Source organism: Perca flavescens, chromosome 23 (assembly GCF_004354835.1).
Source record: "Perca flavescens isolate YP-PL-M2 chromosome 23, PFLA_1.0, whole genome shotgun sequence".
Taxonomy (NCBI): domain Eukaryota; kingdom Metazoa; phylum Chordata; class Actinopteri; order Perciformes; family Percidae; genus Perca; species Perca flavescens.
The window spans coordinates 974,059-991,678 of NC_041353.1; the positions used below are offsets into that span (position 1 = coordinate 974,059).

Sequence of the window (17,620 nt, forward strand, 5' to 3'; positions counted from 1 at the left end):
TTTCAAGCGCTCTTGGGGGCCCTCTGGTAGCCTCGGGGCCCTAAACAGCCGCTTAGTTCGCTTATGGGTTTGGCCAGCTCTGCATTTATACTGGACTAAAGTCCCATGATGGACACAGGAAGGGGCGGGACTTCCCCTCTCTATAGTCCTAATATTAAAGCCATGTCGGCAAATCAGACGCCAAAAATGTAATTTAAGAAAATCAAAAGTTGCGAGAAATGTAGTTTCATATTTAACAAACTTTATTTTCTGCACAATCTGAAGAAGGTCTGATAGTTTAAATAACGTCAACAGTTTACAGTCTGACTGTCCGTGGCCACGCCGCTGTTTACAGCCAATGGGAAGTGTGGAAATGACGCTGCCTGTAACCCACAAGTTCCACCGGGGGCCCCGCAACCAATCACAGACATTCAAGAGGGGGAAATCGCTTTTTTTTTCTCTTTTTCATCAAACTGCAGCTTTTGCAATTTCATCTCATAAAATTGCATAAATATTCCATCGCATTTTTTAAGAAAACCTGCTGCATAATCAAGGATTTTTGCCTGCAACAATCACAAAAAAACTCAAAGCATTTTTGTGGAAGGACTGGTCAGTGCCTGAGGCCCGTGGATCGCCGTGGTTACGGTGTCCCGAGCGCGACGTAGGTCTGGATGTGCTTCCTGACGCTGGCTGTGATCTGGTCCTGGCTCTTGGTGCGGTTGTAGTAGTCCAGGAAGAGCCCGTCGGGGCTGACCAGGTAGATCAGCACCGTGTGGTCCACGATGTAGTCCCCGTCCTCGTCCCTGGGCCCCGCGCTGGCGTACACGCGGTAGTCCTGCCCCGCGGCTTTCACCTCCTCGGCCGTGCCCGTCAGCGCCAGCAGGCGCGGGTGGAAGTCGGCCACGTAGCGCGCCAGCGCCGCCACGTCGTCCCGCTCCGGGTCCACGGTGACGAAGACGGGCTGCACCGGCGCCAGAGAGGCGTCCCCGTCCAGCGCTGACACCACGGAGCTCAGCTTCTCCAGCTCCTCGGGACAGATGTCGGGACAGTGGGTGAAGCCAAAGTACAGCAGCACCTGGGGGGGACAAAACCAGGTTTTTAATAAGCAGTTAAACTCTTCAGACTCCACTAGGGCTGTGCTCGATTGAAGAAGTTCTTAGTCAACTAACATTCAACTGTACCGACTAATCGATTAGTTGATTTAATCGACAGGTCTGTAAATCTGAGTTTCTCCACTAAGAGTCGTGTTAAAGCACCACTTTAATTATATGTTTACCAGAGATGTGCTCGTACGTTTCTTGGAAATAAGTCATTCAGCACGAAAACAGAATCAGACATGACTAATGGACTAAAGAGATCCGTAGGGCTGTCCTCGACTAAAGAACTTCTTAGTCCACTAACACTTATAGGATTTTGCCGACTAATCGATGAGTTGATTTAATTGACAGAGCTGTGCTCTTTGAGAGGTGGTTAAGACTAGAAAAGCACAATATAAATGTAGTTAATTAACCATCTGTAAAACTGAGTTTCTCCACAATTAATCCTGCAAAAGCACCACTTTAAATCTTGTGTTTACCATAAATGTGCTCAGAAGTTTCTTGAAAATAAGTAATTAAGCATGAATAAGCATAAAAAATAACTAATGGACTAAAGAAATCTTAGTCGACTGAGACCAAAACGACTGATTAGTGGACTAATCCACTAAGAGGTGGCAGCTCTAGACTCTTCGGTCCGAGAGAACGCAGACGTTTCAAGTCCGCGACACGATGTGCAGGAACAGAAAGCAACGTGACATCATGACTTCACGTAAACATACACACCGCTCTCCTAAAGCCACGTGGCGTGTTATCTCGACACACGGGAAACAAAGGGACACGAAAGGAACGGGACAAGCTAAACTTTCCATGGAAAGTAGAGGTGTGAATCTTCACTGATCTCCTGATTCGATTACGATTATCATGTCAGCGATTCGATATCACGATGCATCAAATCCATGTTTCTATTAAAGCCGTGTAGGAGATTTAATTCATAGATTTCCAAGCTTCAAAAACCAAACATTCTGCACTGCTCTAATACTTAATAACTTGGATACATAAAACTATACAGCACTGAGCACATGGCACCTCCTGAATGTGCGAAACATACCAGAATATGTAAACAGAAATGTTGTTAGGCCTACATTACATTATAAACAGAAATAATCGATTATGAGCCGGTCGACTATTTTTTGATTAATTTCAACACCTCTAATTAGGGGTGGGAATCACCGGAAGCCTCACGATACGATATCATCACGATACTTATGTCACGATACGATATTATTGCGATTTTAAACATATTGCAATATTCTGCGATATATTGCAATGTATTACTTTTTTTTTTCAACTTCAATTGTCCCCAAAGGAAAATGTTCTCAACATCTGTTTTATCGAAAAAGATAAATTTCCCTGTTTGTTCATCTCACTTCAATTGTATTGGTGCAAAATGTGATTGTCTGACCAACACATATATCATAAAAGATCGATACTTGGCGTCTGTGTATCGATACAGTATTGCCACGAAAAATATTGCGATACTATGCTGTATAGACATACATCCAGTCACTGTTCCATTATTAATGTGACTATTATCACCACTGTCCATCACCCCCCCAACCGGCCCGTCAGACACCGCCTACCAAGAGCCTGGGTCTGTCCGAGGTTTCTTCCCAAGAGGGAGTTTTTCCTCGCCACTGAATTGTTGGGGCTTTGTAAATTATAGAGTGTGGTCTAGACCAGTGGTTCCCAACCTGGGGTCCGGGCACCCCCAGGGGGGGCGGCAAAGATTACAGGGGGGGCGCAAGTCTTTATCTGGTTTGAGGTTGAGGTAAAAAAAAAAAAATATTTGCACATGCTAAACAAATTATGATAATACACTAGGATATATAATGTATACAAAAGTCTGTATAAAAACTATATATTTTGTTGTATCCTCGTTTTACCTGCCGCCACGGTATCACTATTTAACATGGCGGAGAAACGTAACCGTGCTGATAACTGCTCTGTATCAAAAAAGAAAGTAAGGCTCTATCTCGAGAGTTTCCTCAACTTTGGTTTCCGGGGGCCCTCAGCTTTTCTTAAACATGAGTAGGGGGGGACGTCAAGGAAAAAAGGTTGGGAACCACTGGTCTAGACCTACTCTATCTGTAAAGTGTCTCGAGATAACTCTTGTTATGATTTGATACTATAAATAAAATTGAATTGAATATAGATTTTTTTCCCCCACCCCTACCTCTACCTCTAATGGAAAGTTCCCGGTAATATACCGGGAGAACTGTCCTTCCCTTTGCACCCCTACTGAGAAGACGAGCGTCGGCGACCCACCCAGCTGCCCAGGAAGTCGGCCTTGGTGCGGCGCCGCCCGTGGTGGTCCAGCAGGCTGAAGGCGCCCTGACCGAGCGCCGCCTTCTGCAGCTGCTCCACGCGCTGCCGCCGCAGCTTCTGCTGCTTCTCGGCGTAGACGTAGCGCCACGCGGCGAGCAGCCCGCCACCGACCAGCAGCGTCACCGCCAGGCGCGTCCGCAGCTTCAGTGTGGCGGAGGAAGCCGATTGGTTCCCGCCGCGAGAGAGGGAACGCCGCTGAGCGATTGGAGGAGGTCTGGGGGGCGCCGAGACGGGGGGGAAAGCTCTGAGGAGTCTCCCCGCTGCACGCAGATCTCCCACAATGCACCTGAGCAACAACATCTCTAACGCCACGCGTCCTCCTGCAACACACACACACACACACATTTATTTACAGTAAAATCACCGTTAGACACACACACACACACACAGAGACACACACACACACACAGAGACACACAGACACACACACACACACACACACAGACACACACACACATTTATTTACAGTAAAATCACTGTTAGACACAGACACACACACACAAAGAGACACACACATAGACACACGGAGACACACACACAGAGACACAGAAAAATAAGGAAAAGAAAAAGGTCTTTTTTTTAAAACTATTTTGTCTCTGTGCCCTTAATGATTTAATTAATGAATAATAATGATTAATAATAAATATAAATAAGATATTAAAATATAAAAAGTATATCTCTACCCTGCTGTTAAAAAGTAACTAAGTAACTTTTACTCTCAGTATATTTTAAATGAACTACTTTTTACTTGTACTTAAGTAAAAGTTCATCAAAGTAATAGTACTTTATATCATATTGTTACTTTAAGTACTTTAACTTCAGGATAATATAGTTTGTACTCTGCTGCTACCAGTAGGAGGCAGTAGTGCGCCGTATGGGATGCAAACTGCCGTAAAACCCTGAAGAAGAAGAAGACGTGTATTCTAATGAAATTCCCCTGCACCTGATGGGAATAAGCCGTGTTTATGTTGCCTAAAACCCGCGTGACATCGACATGAACCCCGCCGAACTGTTGCTGAGAGGTTCCTCTGCTCTCCAGTAGGTTTGTATCATATTTATTACCACGATAAGTTACCTTTATTAACGCTTCATGTCAGAAATGAGCGTTTCACTCGGCGACGGTTGTGGCTTGAAGGGATACAGCTACGGCCGGAAGTTACGCTAATAAATTTCGCAAAAATCTAGGCTAATATAATAATATATTTTAATACTTTCACCCGGAAAACGCGTGTTCTTTCCTCGGGAGTGTTTTAACCCAAATTACGATATTTTCCTTGAACTTAAATAGTCCTTTTGGTGCCCAAACTTAACTGTATTCACCGTAGCTGTATCCCTTCTAACCTCAACCCGAGATACGTAAAATCTTCTTCTCTCGTCTTTTATAATAATATGATAATGCTAACGTTAGCAGTTTATAGGTTCACAGTAAACAGTCGGTTCCGGTTTAAATGATAACATTAGCTTATAGCTAACAGATAAATAAAGGTTAGCTAACCCATAGCATATGATATATATCTGTGACCTCAACGCGTTGCTCTGAAGCTAACGTTACATGACGTACATACGATAGCATACCAAGCTAAGCTAGCGTTTAGTTGTTCGATTACATTTTTATTTTGGAAAAGGAAAATCTAACCTTTAGTCCCCCAAACAGTCGCTGTGCTCTCAACATGGATCACACATGTAATTGTGCCGGCTATTGTCAACTGTCAATAAAGTTTGTTTAATAAAAAAAAAAGAAAATACGTTTTCAAATGTACATTCATTTGTCAAATATATTAAAATGTTCTAAATGTTGGCACCATAGACGGTTTAAAAACATATATTTTTTTTAAAATAATTCATACAGGTGTTCGAAATAATTAGAAATTTTTCTAAATTAAATAAAAAAAAATTACAAAAAAATTAAAAATGTAACAAATAATTAAAAACAATTGCATAAAAAGGGAATACTACTGAAAATAAAGCGTGTTTTTATTTCTTTATTTATTTGTTCATCGGATACCCAGCTCATATAAGAAGAGTTAGTAATAATGTGCATTTAGGTTCTATGGTTCAGTCCAATCGGAAAGATTCGTGCTTTTCCGGAAGAAGCTGTGAGGCGGGAATGCTCCACCAGATGGCGCCACAAACACGAGACTTTAACAGTCAGTTTACTGAAGAAACTGCAAGATAATTATTACAAATTATATTTTAAATATTTATAATAATGTATAATGTCTTATGTAAAAAATAGTAAATGCAATATTTTAAATATATATAAATTAATATATTAAAATAAATTTATATATATGTATATGTGTGTCTGTATCAGTCATTAATATATAAAAAATATATTTCAATATAATATATACATTTTAATTACAAATTTAGAAAAAATGAATGAAAGTAATTAAAATAAATTCAATGTTATAATTAAAAGCAATAAATAAATAATTAGAAATATACAATTTATTAAATATTAATTAAAACTAATCAAAATGTAATTAAAAATGAATTAAAATAAAACCGTACAAATTAAAAAACAATTAACAATCGATTAAAAATATCAAAAAAATATGTAATAATTAAAAATACATGTAAATGATTAACATTATTAAGAGCAGTTTACAGAACATCACAGCCTCTTTTACAGAGTTTTGGGCCCAAATGAGTATTTCTGCTAAAAATGGAAATGCAGCAAACTCCCATCATCATCACCTCTCTCACTTCTGAAGGGTTGCTAGGCAACACAAACCCATGCCGGGTACCGCGAGTGTCCCGAGAGGAAAACGGTGAAATAAACTGCGGAGGTTATGTGGTCGGCAGCCTGTACTGTCTCTTTAAGAGGAACTGATCTCAGATGATGTTAAAGGTGTGTGTGTGTGTGTGTGTGTGTGTGTGTGTGTGTGTGTGTGTGTGTGTGTGTGTGTGTGTGTGTGTGTGTGTGTCTGTCTCCCTGTGTGTGTCTGTGCATGTGTGTGTATGTGTGTGTGTGCCTGTATGTGTGTGTGTGTATGTGTGTGTCTCTGTTGTGCCTGTTTGTGCGTGTGTCTGTGTGTGTGTGTGTGTGTGTGTGTGTGTGTGTGTGTGTGTGTGTGTGTGTGTGTGTGTGTGTCTGTCTCCCTGTGTGTGTCTGTGCATGTGTGTGTGTGTGTGTTTGCGTGTGTCTGTGTGTGTGTGTGTGTGTCAGAGCGTGGGCCTGTGTGTGTGCGTGCCTGTGTATGTGCCTGTGTGTGTGCATGCATGCGTGTGTCTGTGCGCGTGTGTGCCTGTGTGTGTGTGTGTGTGTGTGTGTGTGTGTGTGCGCGCGTGCGTGCGTGCATGCGTGTGTGCCTGTGTGTGCGTGTGTGTGCCTGTGTGTGCGTGCACGCGTGTGTCTGTGCGCGTGTGTCTGTGCGCGTGTGTCTGTGCGCGTGTGTGTGTAACGTGACGTGTCTCTGCATCACAGCAGCTGAGGAGAGATACCAGCGAGCAGCGAACGCAGAGCGAGCGGCTCCATCTCTGCACCAGGTAATTCACTTTCTTCCCTCTTTGTATCTGCGGAGCGTCCGTCGCATTAAAACTCAGGAAGCATTTCATACCAGAGGACGAACACACAGGAAGGTCATAGAGGGGGACGAGAGACGCTAGGATAGCCTGTCGCATCTTAAAGGGACAGTTCACCGTGACACAGGGCTGATTATTGTCATCATCGTATAATCTGCTGGGGATATTTTGGATGAATTGATTAATCGTAAAATGTCCAAGGTTATGTCTTTATTTTTTCACGCTGGACTCTCTGTCTCCATGTGTGTGTCTGAGTGTCTGATGAGAACAACAATCTGTGAAACTGGTCCAGTATTAAACCAGAACCGAGCTGTAATGTAACCCTACAGGACTAATGTTCAGCAGCAGTTAGAGTCACTAAAAGTTCTGTTGTTGCTGCTGACAGACTCAGATTATTATTCTAAGTGTCTGACAACATTATGGGATGGATCCCTACAGAGATAGACCTTTTAGTTAAAGGTCCTATATGTAATATTTGTACTGTAATATATAAAAAAATGACACCAGGGCCTCATCAGATATTAAGGAAACATGTTAAACTCAAATACTATCTTTTCTGACAACAATGCTAATGTCAGTATTTTTTCTTTTTGAAATTTACATTCCGTGACGTAATTTATGTTTATGTTTTGATCTGTGTGTGTGTGTGTGTGTGTGTGTGTGTGTGTGTGTGTGTGTGTGTGTGTGTGTGTGTGTGTGTGTGTGTGTGTGTGTGTTGTTATCAACGGCCCAGTTTGACAGGCAGGCCGGGTTGCCAGATATATACCTGTAAAAACGTAAACCCAGCGCGCTACAGCTGTAACGGTAGTACAGCCATGAAAGCAGCAAACAAACAAACAGGACCAACGGAGATAGATTCTACATGACATAAAAAAAGAAAACAGCATGTTTCTAACAGTGGCGTGACCAGAGACGTAACAACCCCCTGGTAAATATTGGAGATGTATTTGAAAGATGGAGACAGCTTAGATCCCAAAAGGACGCAGAGTTGGCTTATTTTCTCCTGAACAGGTAAGCATTAGCTTCAGGCTAATTTATCACAGCTACTAGGGACGGGCATTTTACGTCATTTCAACATTTGTGTTCTCACATTGAATTATATAGCTAGAGTACCCGAGTTGGTTACTCGCAAAAACAATTGAGACATAGCCAGTAAAGTGATCCCGACTGGTCCTGGCTAACGCCGCCATGCTAACCCTGCTAACTGCTAACGTTACCGGGAGGACCAGGCAAGCAGCCCATGGCTGTTTACAGCGTGTAGTTTAGCAGCTGGAGCCGACAACGGTGAGTTATTTTAAGCCACGAGAGGGGGGCTGTAAATCGGAAAGAGGGGACTGTGAGTTTGCAGTGTGTTTAGCGATTGTTGCCGTAATTCTAAGCCAATGAAGTGTGTTCCGTCGGCAAGGTGGTGGTATTTTTAGCGTTTTGTATTGTAATTCTAAGCCGAGGAAGTGTGTTCCGTCGGCAAGGTAGTGGTATTTTTAGCGTTTTGTATTGTAATTCTAAGCCGAGGAAGTGTGCCTGACTGGCGTGTGGAGAGGACAGTGAGGTTGTTGTGTTTTTAGCGGTTCATACTGTCATTTTAAGCCGAAAAGTGTGTCTGTCAGTTGGTTACAGAGCTCCGCGTGAGCACGGGCTTTTATGACTGTCTATATAGCCAGCATCTACCGTTAGCTACTCCGCTGTGCTGTGGAGTAACGTCTGGCTATGTGAGACTAGCATCTAACGTTAGCTACTCCGCTGTGCTGTGGAGTAACGTCTGGCTATGTGAGACTAGCATCTACCGTTAGCTACTCCGCTGTGCTGTGGAGTAATGTCTGGCTATGTGAGACTAGCATCTACCGTTAGCTACTCCGCTGTGCTGTGGAGTAACGTCTGGCTATGTGAGACTAGCATCTACCGTTAGCTACTCCGCTGTGCTGTGGAGTAATGTCTGGCTATGTGAGACTAGCATCTACCGTTAGCTACTCCGCTGTGCTGTGGAGTAACGTCTGGCTATGTGAGACTAGCATCTACCGTTAGCTACTCCGCTGTGCTGTGGAGTAATGTCTGGCTATGTGAGACTAGCATCTACCGTTAACTACTCCGCTGTGCTGTGGAGTAATGTCTGGCTATGTGAAACTAGCATCTACCGTTAACTACTCCGCTGTGCTGTGGAGTAATGTCTGGCTATGTGAGAAAAGCGTCTAGCAACATTGTTGTTAATGCTGCGGTCTCAGCCTGGCAACCTCCGTGAACTGAGCAGGTGGGGGCGGGGGAAACGATTCTCCAGTATTTTGAATTGTTAGTGCAGTAACTATTTTAACCGATAGCTGCCAGTATTGCATACAATATTACATATTGCACCTTTAAAGAGTAAGATCCTTTTAGTTTAACATGAAACAGCCCCGAAATCCCCATCACCAAACTCAACCAGACTCCATGTAAATAATCAAGACTTTTATCATCGTAAATCACACTTCATTCAAAGTGGACAGAAACTAAATAAAACTACCAAAAGCCGTCTTGGTTCATCTTTCCACTGTTCCAACAATCACCACTCTGGTTTGGTTGAAATAATCCCTTAATTCACCCATTTACATGTGGAGATATGCTGGCTCTATACACGCTAAAAGTCCTGATTATTTACATGGAGTCTGGTGGAGATATGCTGGCACTATACACGCTAAAAGTCCTGATTATTTACATGGAGTCTGGTGGAGATATGCTGGCTCTATACACGCTAAAAGTCCTGATTATTTGCATGGAGTCTGGTGGAGTTTGGTGATGGTGATTTGGGGGCTGTTTCATGTTAAACTAAAAGGATCTTACTCTTTAACTAATGTTCTAACATGGCTGCTACGTGCATCAACAGCAGTGAAAGCTGTAGTAACATACAATTATTAACACATCTGTCTTATTTGTGTCGTACACACAGTCCTGTCCAACTTCTATCAGTTTGTGCACAAAATACGTGTATTTAGGCTGCAGGGGGGACACGCAAAATAACACAGCGACTCAACTTTTGTAGAAACTCCCCCCTGTGTCCCGCTGCGGGGGCCAGTCCTGTAACAGTAGGGTTGGGTATCTTTTGGATTTTTACAATTCCGATGCCGAACCAATTCTTGAAAAACTGAAAAATGACATCAAAGAAAGGCTCTTTTATAGATGTGGTAGCGGTAATATGCTTTTATGTCCATTTTGGTGAGCCCAGAGGGAAGATATGGCATTTTAAAAGTAGCATACATTGACGGTAGCTAGCTAACAGGAGAATACACAGAGAGTAGCTAGCTAACGGTAGCCCACAGAGAGAGTAGCTAGCTAACGGTAGTCTACAGTTACGGTAGCTAGCTAACGGTAGACTACAGAGAGAGTAGCTAACTAACGTTAGACTACAGAGAGATTCGTTAGCTAACGGTAGACTACAGAGAGAGTATCTAGCTAACGGTAGACTACAGAGATAGGAGCTAACTAACGGTAGACTTCAGAGAGAGGAGCTAGCTAACGGTAGACTTCAGAGAGAGTAGCTAGCTAACGGTAGACTTCAGAGAGAGTAGCTAGCTAACGGTAGACTAGAGAGAGAGTAGCTAGCTAACGGTAGACTAGAGAGAGAGTAGCTAGCTAACGGTAGACTACAAAGAGAGTAGCTAGCTAACGGTAGACTACAGAGATAGGAGCTAACTAACGGTAGACTTCAGAGAGAGTAGCTAGCTAACGGTAGACTAGAGAGAGAGTAGCTAGCTAACGGTAGACTACAGAGAGAGTAGCTAGCTAACGGTAGACTACAGAGAGAGGAGCTAGCTAACGGTAGACTACAGAGAGAGGAGCTAGCTAACGGTAGATTTCAGAGAGAGTAGCTAGCTAACGGTAGACTACAGAGAGAGGAGCTAGCTAACGGTAGACTACAGAGAGAGTAGCTAGCTAACGGTAGACTACAGAGATAGGAGCTAACTAACGGTAGACTTCAGAGAGAGTAGCTAGCTAACGGTAGACTACAGAGAGAGTATCTAGCTAACGGTAGACTAGAGAGAGAGTAGCTAGCTAACGGTAGACTTCAGAGAGAGGAGCTAGCTAACGGTAGACTACAGAGAGAGGGGGATATTTTTACGTCCGATTCGGAGCGACAGAGGGGAAACTATTTCAGTCGACAGATTAAGTGGTGTCACTGCCCGATCTGAGTCGCGCATACTCAGAGTAAAACGGTTTACGGCATAACGTGTCTTACTGAAATCTGTGAAATCCATAAAATAATAAACTTTTCTCTTTACATACAATAACAGAAGATGGTAATCATTTCAACAACGTTGTAGCTATATCTATGATTGTTAGATTGCTAACGTTAGCTCAAAAAGCCGTTAGCATCTCGTCGGCTACTTGTCACAAAGTGACGCATGCGCGACTCACATCGGGCAGTGACACTGGAACCGAAATTTTGCGTTCTAATCCGGTCCAATCAGGTCTAGGTTCCATAGTGGATTCGGTACCCGATCAGACTTGTGGGGGTGTTTTTGAGGATCCACTGGGAAATAAATAAAAAATAAAATAAATTCCCTACTGACCCATGACCTCAGCTGACAACCAACCGGAACCAAACTAAATTTAAAATAAAATAATAAATTTTTTTTATGTCTGAGATATTTCCCTAATATCGTGCAGCTCCATTAACCATCTGAGAGTAAACGGTAGTGGAATATGAAGTCTTCTTGTGCTGTGTTGGAGGTTTAATAACATAACAGGACTTGTTAAATGGAAACCCTTCCTCCTCAGGTGTGACGTCATTCCCAGCACTGACTTCTAAGGTATAAGATACACGTCTCCATAGCAACAGAAGCTGAGGCTCGTGGGTTATTTAGGTATTCTGAGAGTGATGGTAAGAATATAAATCTGTGTCCTGAAACCTGTACGATCCAGTCTGGGTCTCTCTGACAGCTCCTCCTCTCCCCCTTCTTTCCTCCATACTTTCCTCTCTCCTCTCCTCTTCCTCCCTCGTTTCCTCTCTCCTATCCTTTCTCCTGTCCCCCTCTCTTCCTCCCTCCTCTCTTCTCCCCCTCTCTTCCTCTCTCCTCTCCTTTCTCTCCCCCCATTCCTCCATCAGTTGTCTCTGAGTTGAAGATGAAGGGGCTGCAGTGGCTCAAACTCCCCGGAGCGTGAGGACTCTTCCTGGGCTCCTTCAGCCTCTGATCATCTGTCTGCAGTGCCTGTCTGTCTGTCTGTCTGTCTGTCAGCTGGAAACATGGATGGCCTGCGGCTGCCACCCGTCATCGAGGAAGTCCTGGATTCGTCCGGTCAGTGTCTGTTTACATGCAGAATCATCTGTTCAATGTATGTTCCTGCTTTAAATCGACGCAGTAGGATTTACTACGCCGTAGGATTTAAAGCAGAAGCATAAATTGACCTTAACATAAAAAAGCAAAACAGAATGGCCCGTTCAGTAGCTTGGTTAAATGTAAAATCTTAAAGGTCCCATGACCTGCTGCTTTTTGGATGTTTTTATATAGGCCTTAGTGGTCCCCTAATACTGTATCTGAAGTCTCTTTTATATAGACCTTAGTGGTCCCCTAATACTGTATCTGAAGTCTCTTTTATATAGACCTTAGTGGTCCCCTAATACTGTATCTGAAGTCAATTTTATATAGGCCTTAGTGGTCCCCTAATACTGTATCTGAAGTCTCTTTTATATAGACCTTAGTGGTCCCCTAATACTGTATCTGAAGTCTCTTTTATATAGACCTTAGTGGTCCCCTAATACTGTATCTGAAGTCTCTTTATATAGACCTTAGTGGTCCCCTAATACTGTATCTGAAGTCTCTTTCCCACAATGCCATGATGTCTCTCTCACATGGGTGGGCCAAATTCTCTGTGCTGGCAAAGCAGAGAAAGGGGAGGTAACCTTGCTCCTTATGACCTCATAAGGAGAAGATCCCTGATTGGTCCATCTGAGCTTTCATTTTCTCAAAGGCAGAGCAGGATACCCAGGGCTCAGTTTACACCTATCACCATTTCTAGCCACTGGGGGACCATAGGCAGGCTGGGGGAACTCATATTAATGTTAAAAAACCTCATAAAGTGACATTATCATGCCATAGGACCTTTTAAACTTGGTTTGATAAAAATATGAATTAAGAACTTTGCAGCTGACGTTGATCTCTCCTCTCTGTCCGAGGAAGACGAGCTGTGCGAGCTGAAGCTGCAGAAGCCGATCACGTTGGCAGAAACTCTGCCGGCCAAAGAGACGGAGTCCCCGGAGAAATTGGAAGAGAAGAAAGAGAGGGAGGAAGAGGAAGAGAGGGAGGAAGAGGAGTATCTGAGAGCTCAGGTGTTGCAGCTACTGCTGCAGCTGGACGAGACCAGAGAGGTTTCCCAGAGACATGAAGACAGTTTCCTGGAGATGCAAGGTCAGAAACGTAAAGATATTAAAGATAAAGTTGTTATTAGAGCACATGATCTCCATCAACGTAAAGATATTAAAGATAAAGTTGTTATTAGAGCACATGATCTCCATCCTCTGTCTCTGATCTCAGGTCTGTTGGAGGACGAGCGGCTGGCGAGCGCTCATCAGGCCGAGAGCTTCACCAGACAGATCCAGAAACTGCAAGGTGACGCACACTTCACAGCCGAAAAAACACACACACTTCACACCCGAAAACAGACACACACTTCACATCCGACAACACACACAGACCCACGTGGTTAGATTCTAACAGCCACTGAACTATTTTTAAAGCAAAGATTCAGACCAAAGACTCCCACACATCCAGCTACAAAAAGTCTGAAGTTAGAACAGAAGTACAGAGAGTTGTTTCCATGCAGATGATACACCGTCTTGTCTTAAAGACAGAGAGACAGACAGAGAGACAGACAGAGAGACATAAGTAGGTCTTTTAACAGTTTTGGAAGAAAACCTCTGCTGTGGTTTTATGCTTCTGTTAGAAACGCCAAAGATAAAACTCCTCCACTTGTTGTTGTATTTGAAAAACCTGAATGTATTTTTAAAACTTGAATTTTTAATTGAATAACCTGACATTATGGAAAGGATTTCTAATGAGGTCAACCTTTTTTTAAACCTAAAAAACATCCGCGAAATTGCGTTTGCTAAACCCACCAGACTCCATGTAAATAAACCGTAATTTTAGCATCGTAAAACACATTTCAATCACACTCGAGAGAAACAAAATAAAACTATGAAAAGCCGTTTTGGGTCGTCTTTCCACTTTTCCAACCATCACAACTCTAGTTTTGGTTGAAATAAACACAAAGTTTACTGAACGGCACCACCACTGTAGTATACTGGAGAAGTACAGTATTTTGAGCTTTGATAATTTGATCCGGTATTCTAATATCCGTTTGGTTCACAAAATTCTTAATGATGCCGCTCCACCCCCTTTAAAAACATATGTACAGCTACGCTCTAAATTTACAAACAGAGCCTTGAGGTCTGTATCCAGGGGTGATTGCAATGTTCCCAAAAGAAAATCTGTTTTTTCTCAATCAGCCTTTTCCTATAAAGCAGTCAAAGAATGGAATGGGCTTCCGAACAATTTAAAGAATATCTCAAATTTTAATAGCTTTTCGCGGGCAGTTAAATACTTCCTCTTAGAACATCAGACCTGCTCTCACTAACGCTTTCCAATCCATTGTTGTGTATATTTGTGTATTGCACCTTCGGTGTAAATAGCCTATTTATATTGTCTTAACTGTCTTGTTGTATAAACATGTTATGTTTATTGTTTTTGTCATGAACTCAATTCTGTTATGTCATTATAATTGTGGAGGACTACAGATGGAAAGTAGCATAATGCTAAATCTGGTGCAGCCATCTTTTTAATGTAACTGCACATTGTCCTGTTAAATAAACTAAACTAAACTAATTTACTTGTGGAAATATGTTGGCTCTATACACGCTAAAAGTACAGTTTTTTTAACAGTCTGGTGGGTTTAGCGCTAGTGACTTCAGAGATGTTTCTGGTTAAACAGAAAGGTCTCAAAGAGGTTTAAAAGGTCTACCTCTGTAGGGATCCATCCCATAATGTTGTCAGACACTTAGAATAATAACCCGAGTCTGTCAGCAGCAACAACAGAACTTGTAGTGGACTCTAACTGCTGCTGAACATTAGTCCTGTAGGGTTACATTACAGCCCGGTTCTGGTTTAATACTGGACCAGTTTCACAGATTGTTGTTAGACATAGAAACGTGACATTTTGCAGTTATTTGGGTAACTTAGTTAGTTGTTGTTTGAACGAATGCAGCGGCGCTGCGTTCGCTGCAGGAGGAGATGGACGGTCTGGAGGAGGAGAAGGAGAGCGAGCTGCAGGAGGTGAACGAGGACCTGCGTGCGGCCCAGGAGGAGGTGCTGCTGCTGCAGGCCGAGGCCGAGGAGGCGGCGGCCGAGCGGGAGAACGACATCGCCTCGCTGCAGGAGGAGCTGTGTCGGCTGCGGGCCGAGCTGCAGCGGCTGCACGCCGCGGCGCCGCAGTACGAGCTGGAGATCAGCACGCTGAGAGCCGAGATCGGCGAGAAGAGACACGACACGGACCCAGGTCAGTCCGCTGACTCCGCTAGAATATATTACAGCAAATTAAGGGTTTTTTTCACACCGTCAGCCTTTAGTTCGGTTGAATTGAACTAGAGTTTGTTTGCCCCGCTGGTGGGGTTCGTCAGGGCAGGTGAGAACGCGGCAATCAAACTCAGGTGAGCACCAAAAGCGGACCAAACAAGCGCACCGAGACCTGCTTGAAGAGGAGGTCTCGATACGCTTTCAATCTAACTCCTCCAGTCTGATGTCTCCTGTAGTCAGGTGTGTCCTCCAGTCTGAGCTAGTGTCTCCTGTAGTCAGGTGTGTCCTCCAGTCTGAGCTGATGTCTCCTGTAGTCAGGTGTGTCCTCCAGTCTGAGCTAGTGTCTCCTGTAGTCAGGTGTGTCCTCCAGTCTGAGCTAGTGTCTCCTGTAGTCAGGTGTGTCCTCCAGTCTGAGCTAGTGTCTCCTGTAGTCAGGTGTGTCCTCCAGTCTGATGTCTCCTGTAGTCAGGTGTGTCCTCCAGTCTGAGCTAGTGTCTCCTGTAGTCAGGTGTGTGCTCCAGTCTGAGCTAGTGTCTCCTGTAGTCAGGTGTGTCCTCCAGTCTGAGCTAGTGTCTCCTGTAGTCAGGTGTGTCCTCCAGTCTGAGCTAGTGTCTCCTGTAGTCAGGTGTGTCCTCCAGTCTGATGTCTCCTGTAGTCAGGTGTGTCCTCCAGTCTGAGCTAGTGTCTCCTGTAGTCAGGTGTGTCCTCCAGTCTGAGCTAGTGTCTCCTGTAGTCAGGTGTGTCCTCCAGTCTGAGCTAGTGTCTCCTGTAGTCAGGTGTGTCCTCCAGTCTGAGCTAGTGTCTCCTGTAGTCAGGTGTGTCCTCCAGTCTGAGCTGATGTCTCCTGTAGTCAGGTGCGTCCTCCAGTCTGAGCTAGTGTCTCCTGTAGTCAGGTGTGTCCTCCAGTCTGAGCTAGTGTCTCCTGTAGTCAGGTGTGTCCTCCAGTCTGAGCTAGTGTCTCCTGTAGTCAGGTGTGTCACTCGTATCTCCGTGGTCAAACCAGCTGCCGCTAAAATTAGAGACAGCCGCCGGCAGAGCAGAGCGAAGGAGGAGTCAGGACCTTCTTCCTGTATTTACTTTCTTACTCCCTCCCCCCAGACATATCCGACCAATAAGAGGGCTAGACGTTCTTGCCTGATTTGTAATGACGCATTTTGGTACGCTTGGATTTTTCCAGGTGTGAAACCAAACCGAGTGCAAATTGCTCCAAGTTTACTACCTCACCAACTGATTCGGACCAAAGCAAACAAACTACAGGTCCTAACACTAAAACTTCCGGGATTGCTCCGTTGCAGCTGGATGTCCCTCTCTCCACTCATTTCACCTGATGTCCGTCCCCTTCCTCTGTCTCTGTGTTGGGGTTCTAACCTCCGGTGGATTTGTGAGGATTTTGGTTAACTGCTCCTCAGATCTCTGCAGGATAAATCCAGACAGCTAACTAGACTATCTGTCTGTCTGTCTGTCTGTCTGTCTGTCTGTCTGTCAGTCTAGCTAGCTGTTAGACAGACAATCTGTCCAATCTGAGTTTTCTGTTGCACGACTAAAACTACTTTTGAACATACACATGTTCCACCAAAACCAGTTCCTTCTTGAGACTATTTAGCAGAGGCACCGTGGCTCCGTCCGGAGCTTAGCCCCGCCCACAATGATTGTGATTGGTTTAAAGAAATGCCAATAAACCAGAGCACCTGTTGTTCTCCCATCCTGGAGTTCTGTGAGGACTAGACAGACCCTCCTCCACAGAGCTGTATATTTGTTTTACAGTAAATGTATTACATACAGTCAGGGTTTCATATTAGCACCATCTACCAGCCAAATGCTGGTAAAATATGCAAGTGGCTGGTAGATTTGCTACACTCACCAGCCAAAAAAACAATGGTACTCTAATTGGGTGGCTGGTGAAATTAGAACATCGAATAGCCATTTGGCTGGTGGATGAAAAAGTTAATTTTGTCCAAACTATGAATTTTATAGGTTGAAGTAAAAACTTCCAAACTATTAAAATTATGTCGCAGAATTTTTATTTAAAAGTCACAAATTGTCCAACATAAAAAACTAAAGTCACTGTTTTGTGTTATCTCATCCCGGTAGTCATCTTTACACATTTAAATCAGTTTACATGTGATATATGATGAGTATCTGCTATGAAGTGTGTGT

General features: G+C 43.7%; 2 protein-coding genes across 2 annotated transcripts in view; both read right to left on the reverse strand.

Moving 5' to 3' along the window:
• The window catches only part of LOC114550445 (NLR family CARD domain-containing protein 3-like), a 689,968-nt gene that overhangs the window by 154,521 nt on the left and 517,827 nt on the right, over window positions 1-17,620 (reverse strand). The gene's annotated exons all lie outside the window — the stretch shown is intronic.
• Window positions 497-5,119, reverse strand: sco2 (synthesis of cytochrome C oxidase 2). The gene is made up of 3 exons (XM_028571240.1): window positions 5,038-5,119; window positions 3,342-3,721; window positions 497-1,054 (listed from the first exon to the last, which is right to left on the reverse strand). The coding sequence occupies exons 2-3, from the start codon at window positions 3,699-3,701 to the stop codon at window positions 620-622; spliced, it is 795 nt and encodes a 264-aa protein (XP_028427041.1). The 5' UTR covers window positions 3,702-3,721; window positions 5,038-5,119; the 3' UTR covers window positions 497-619.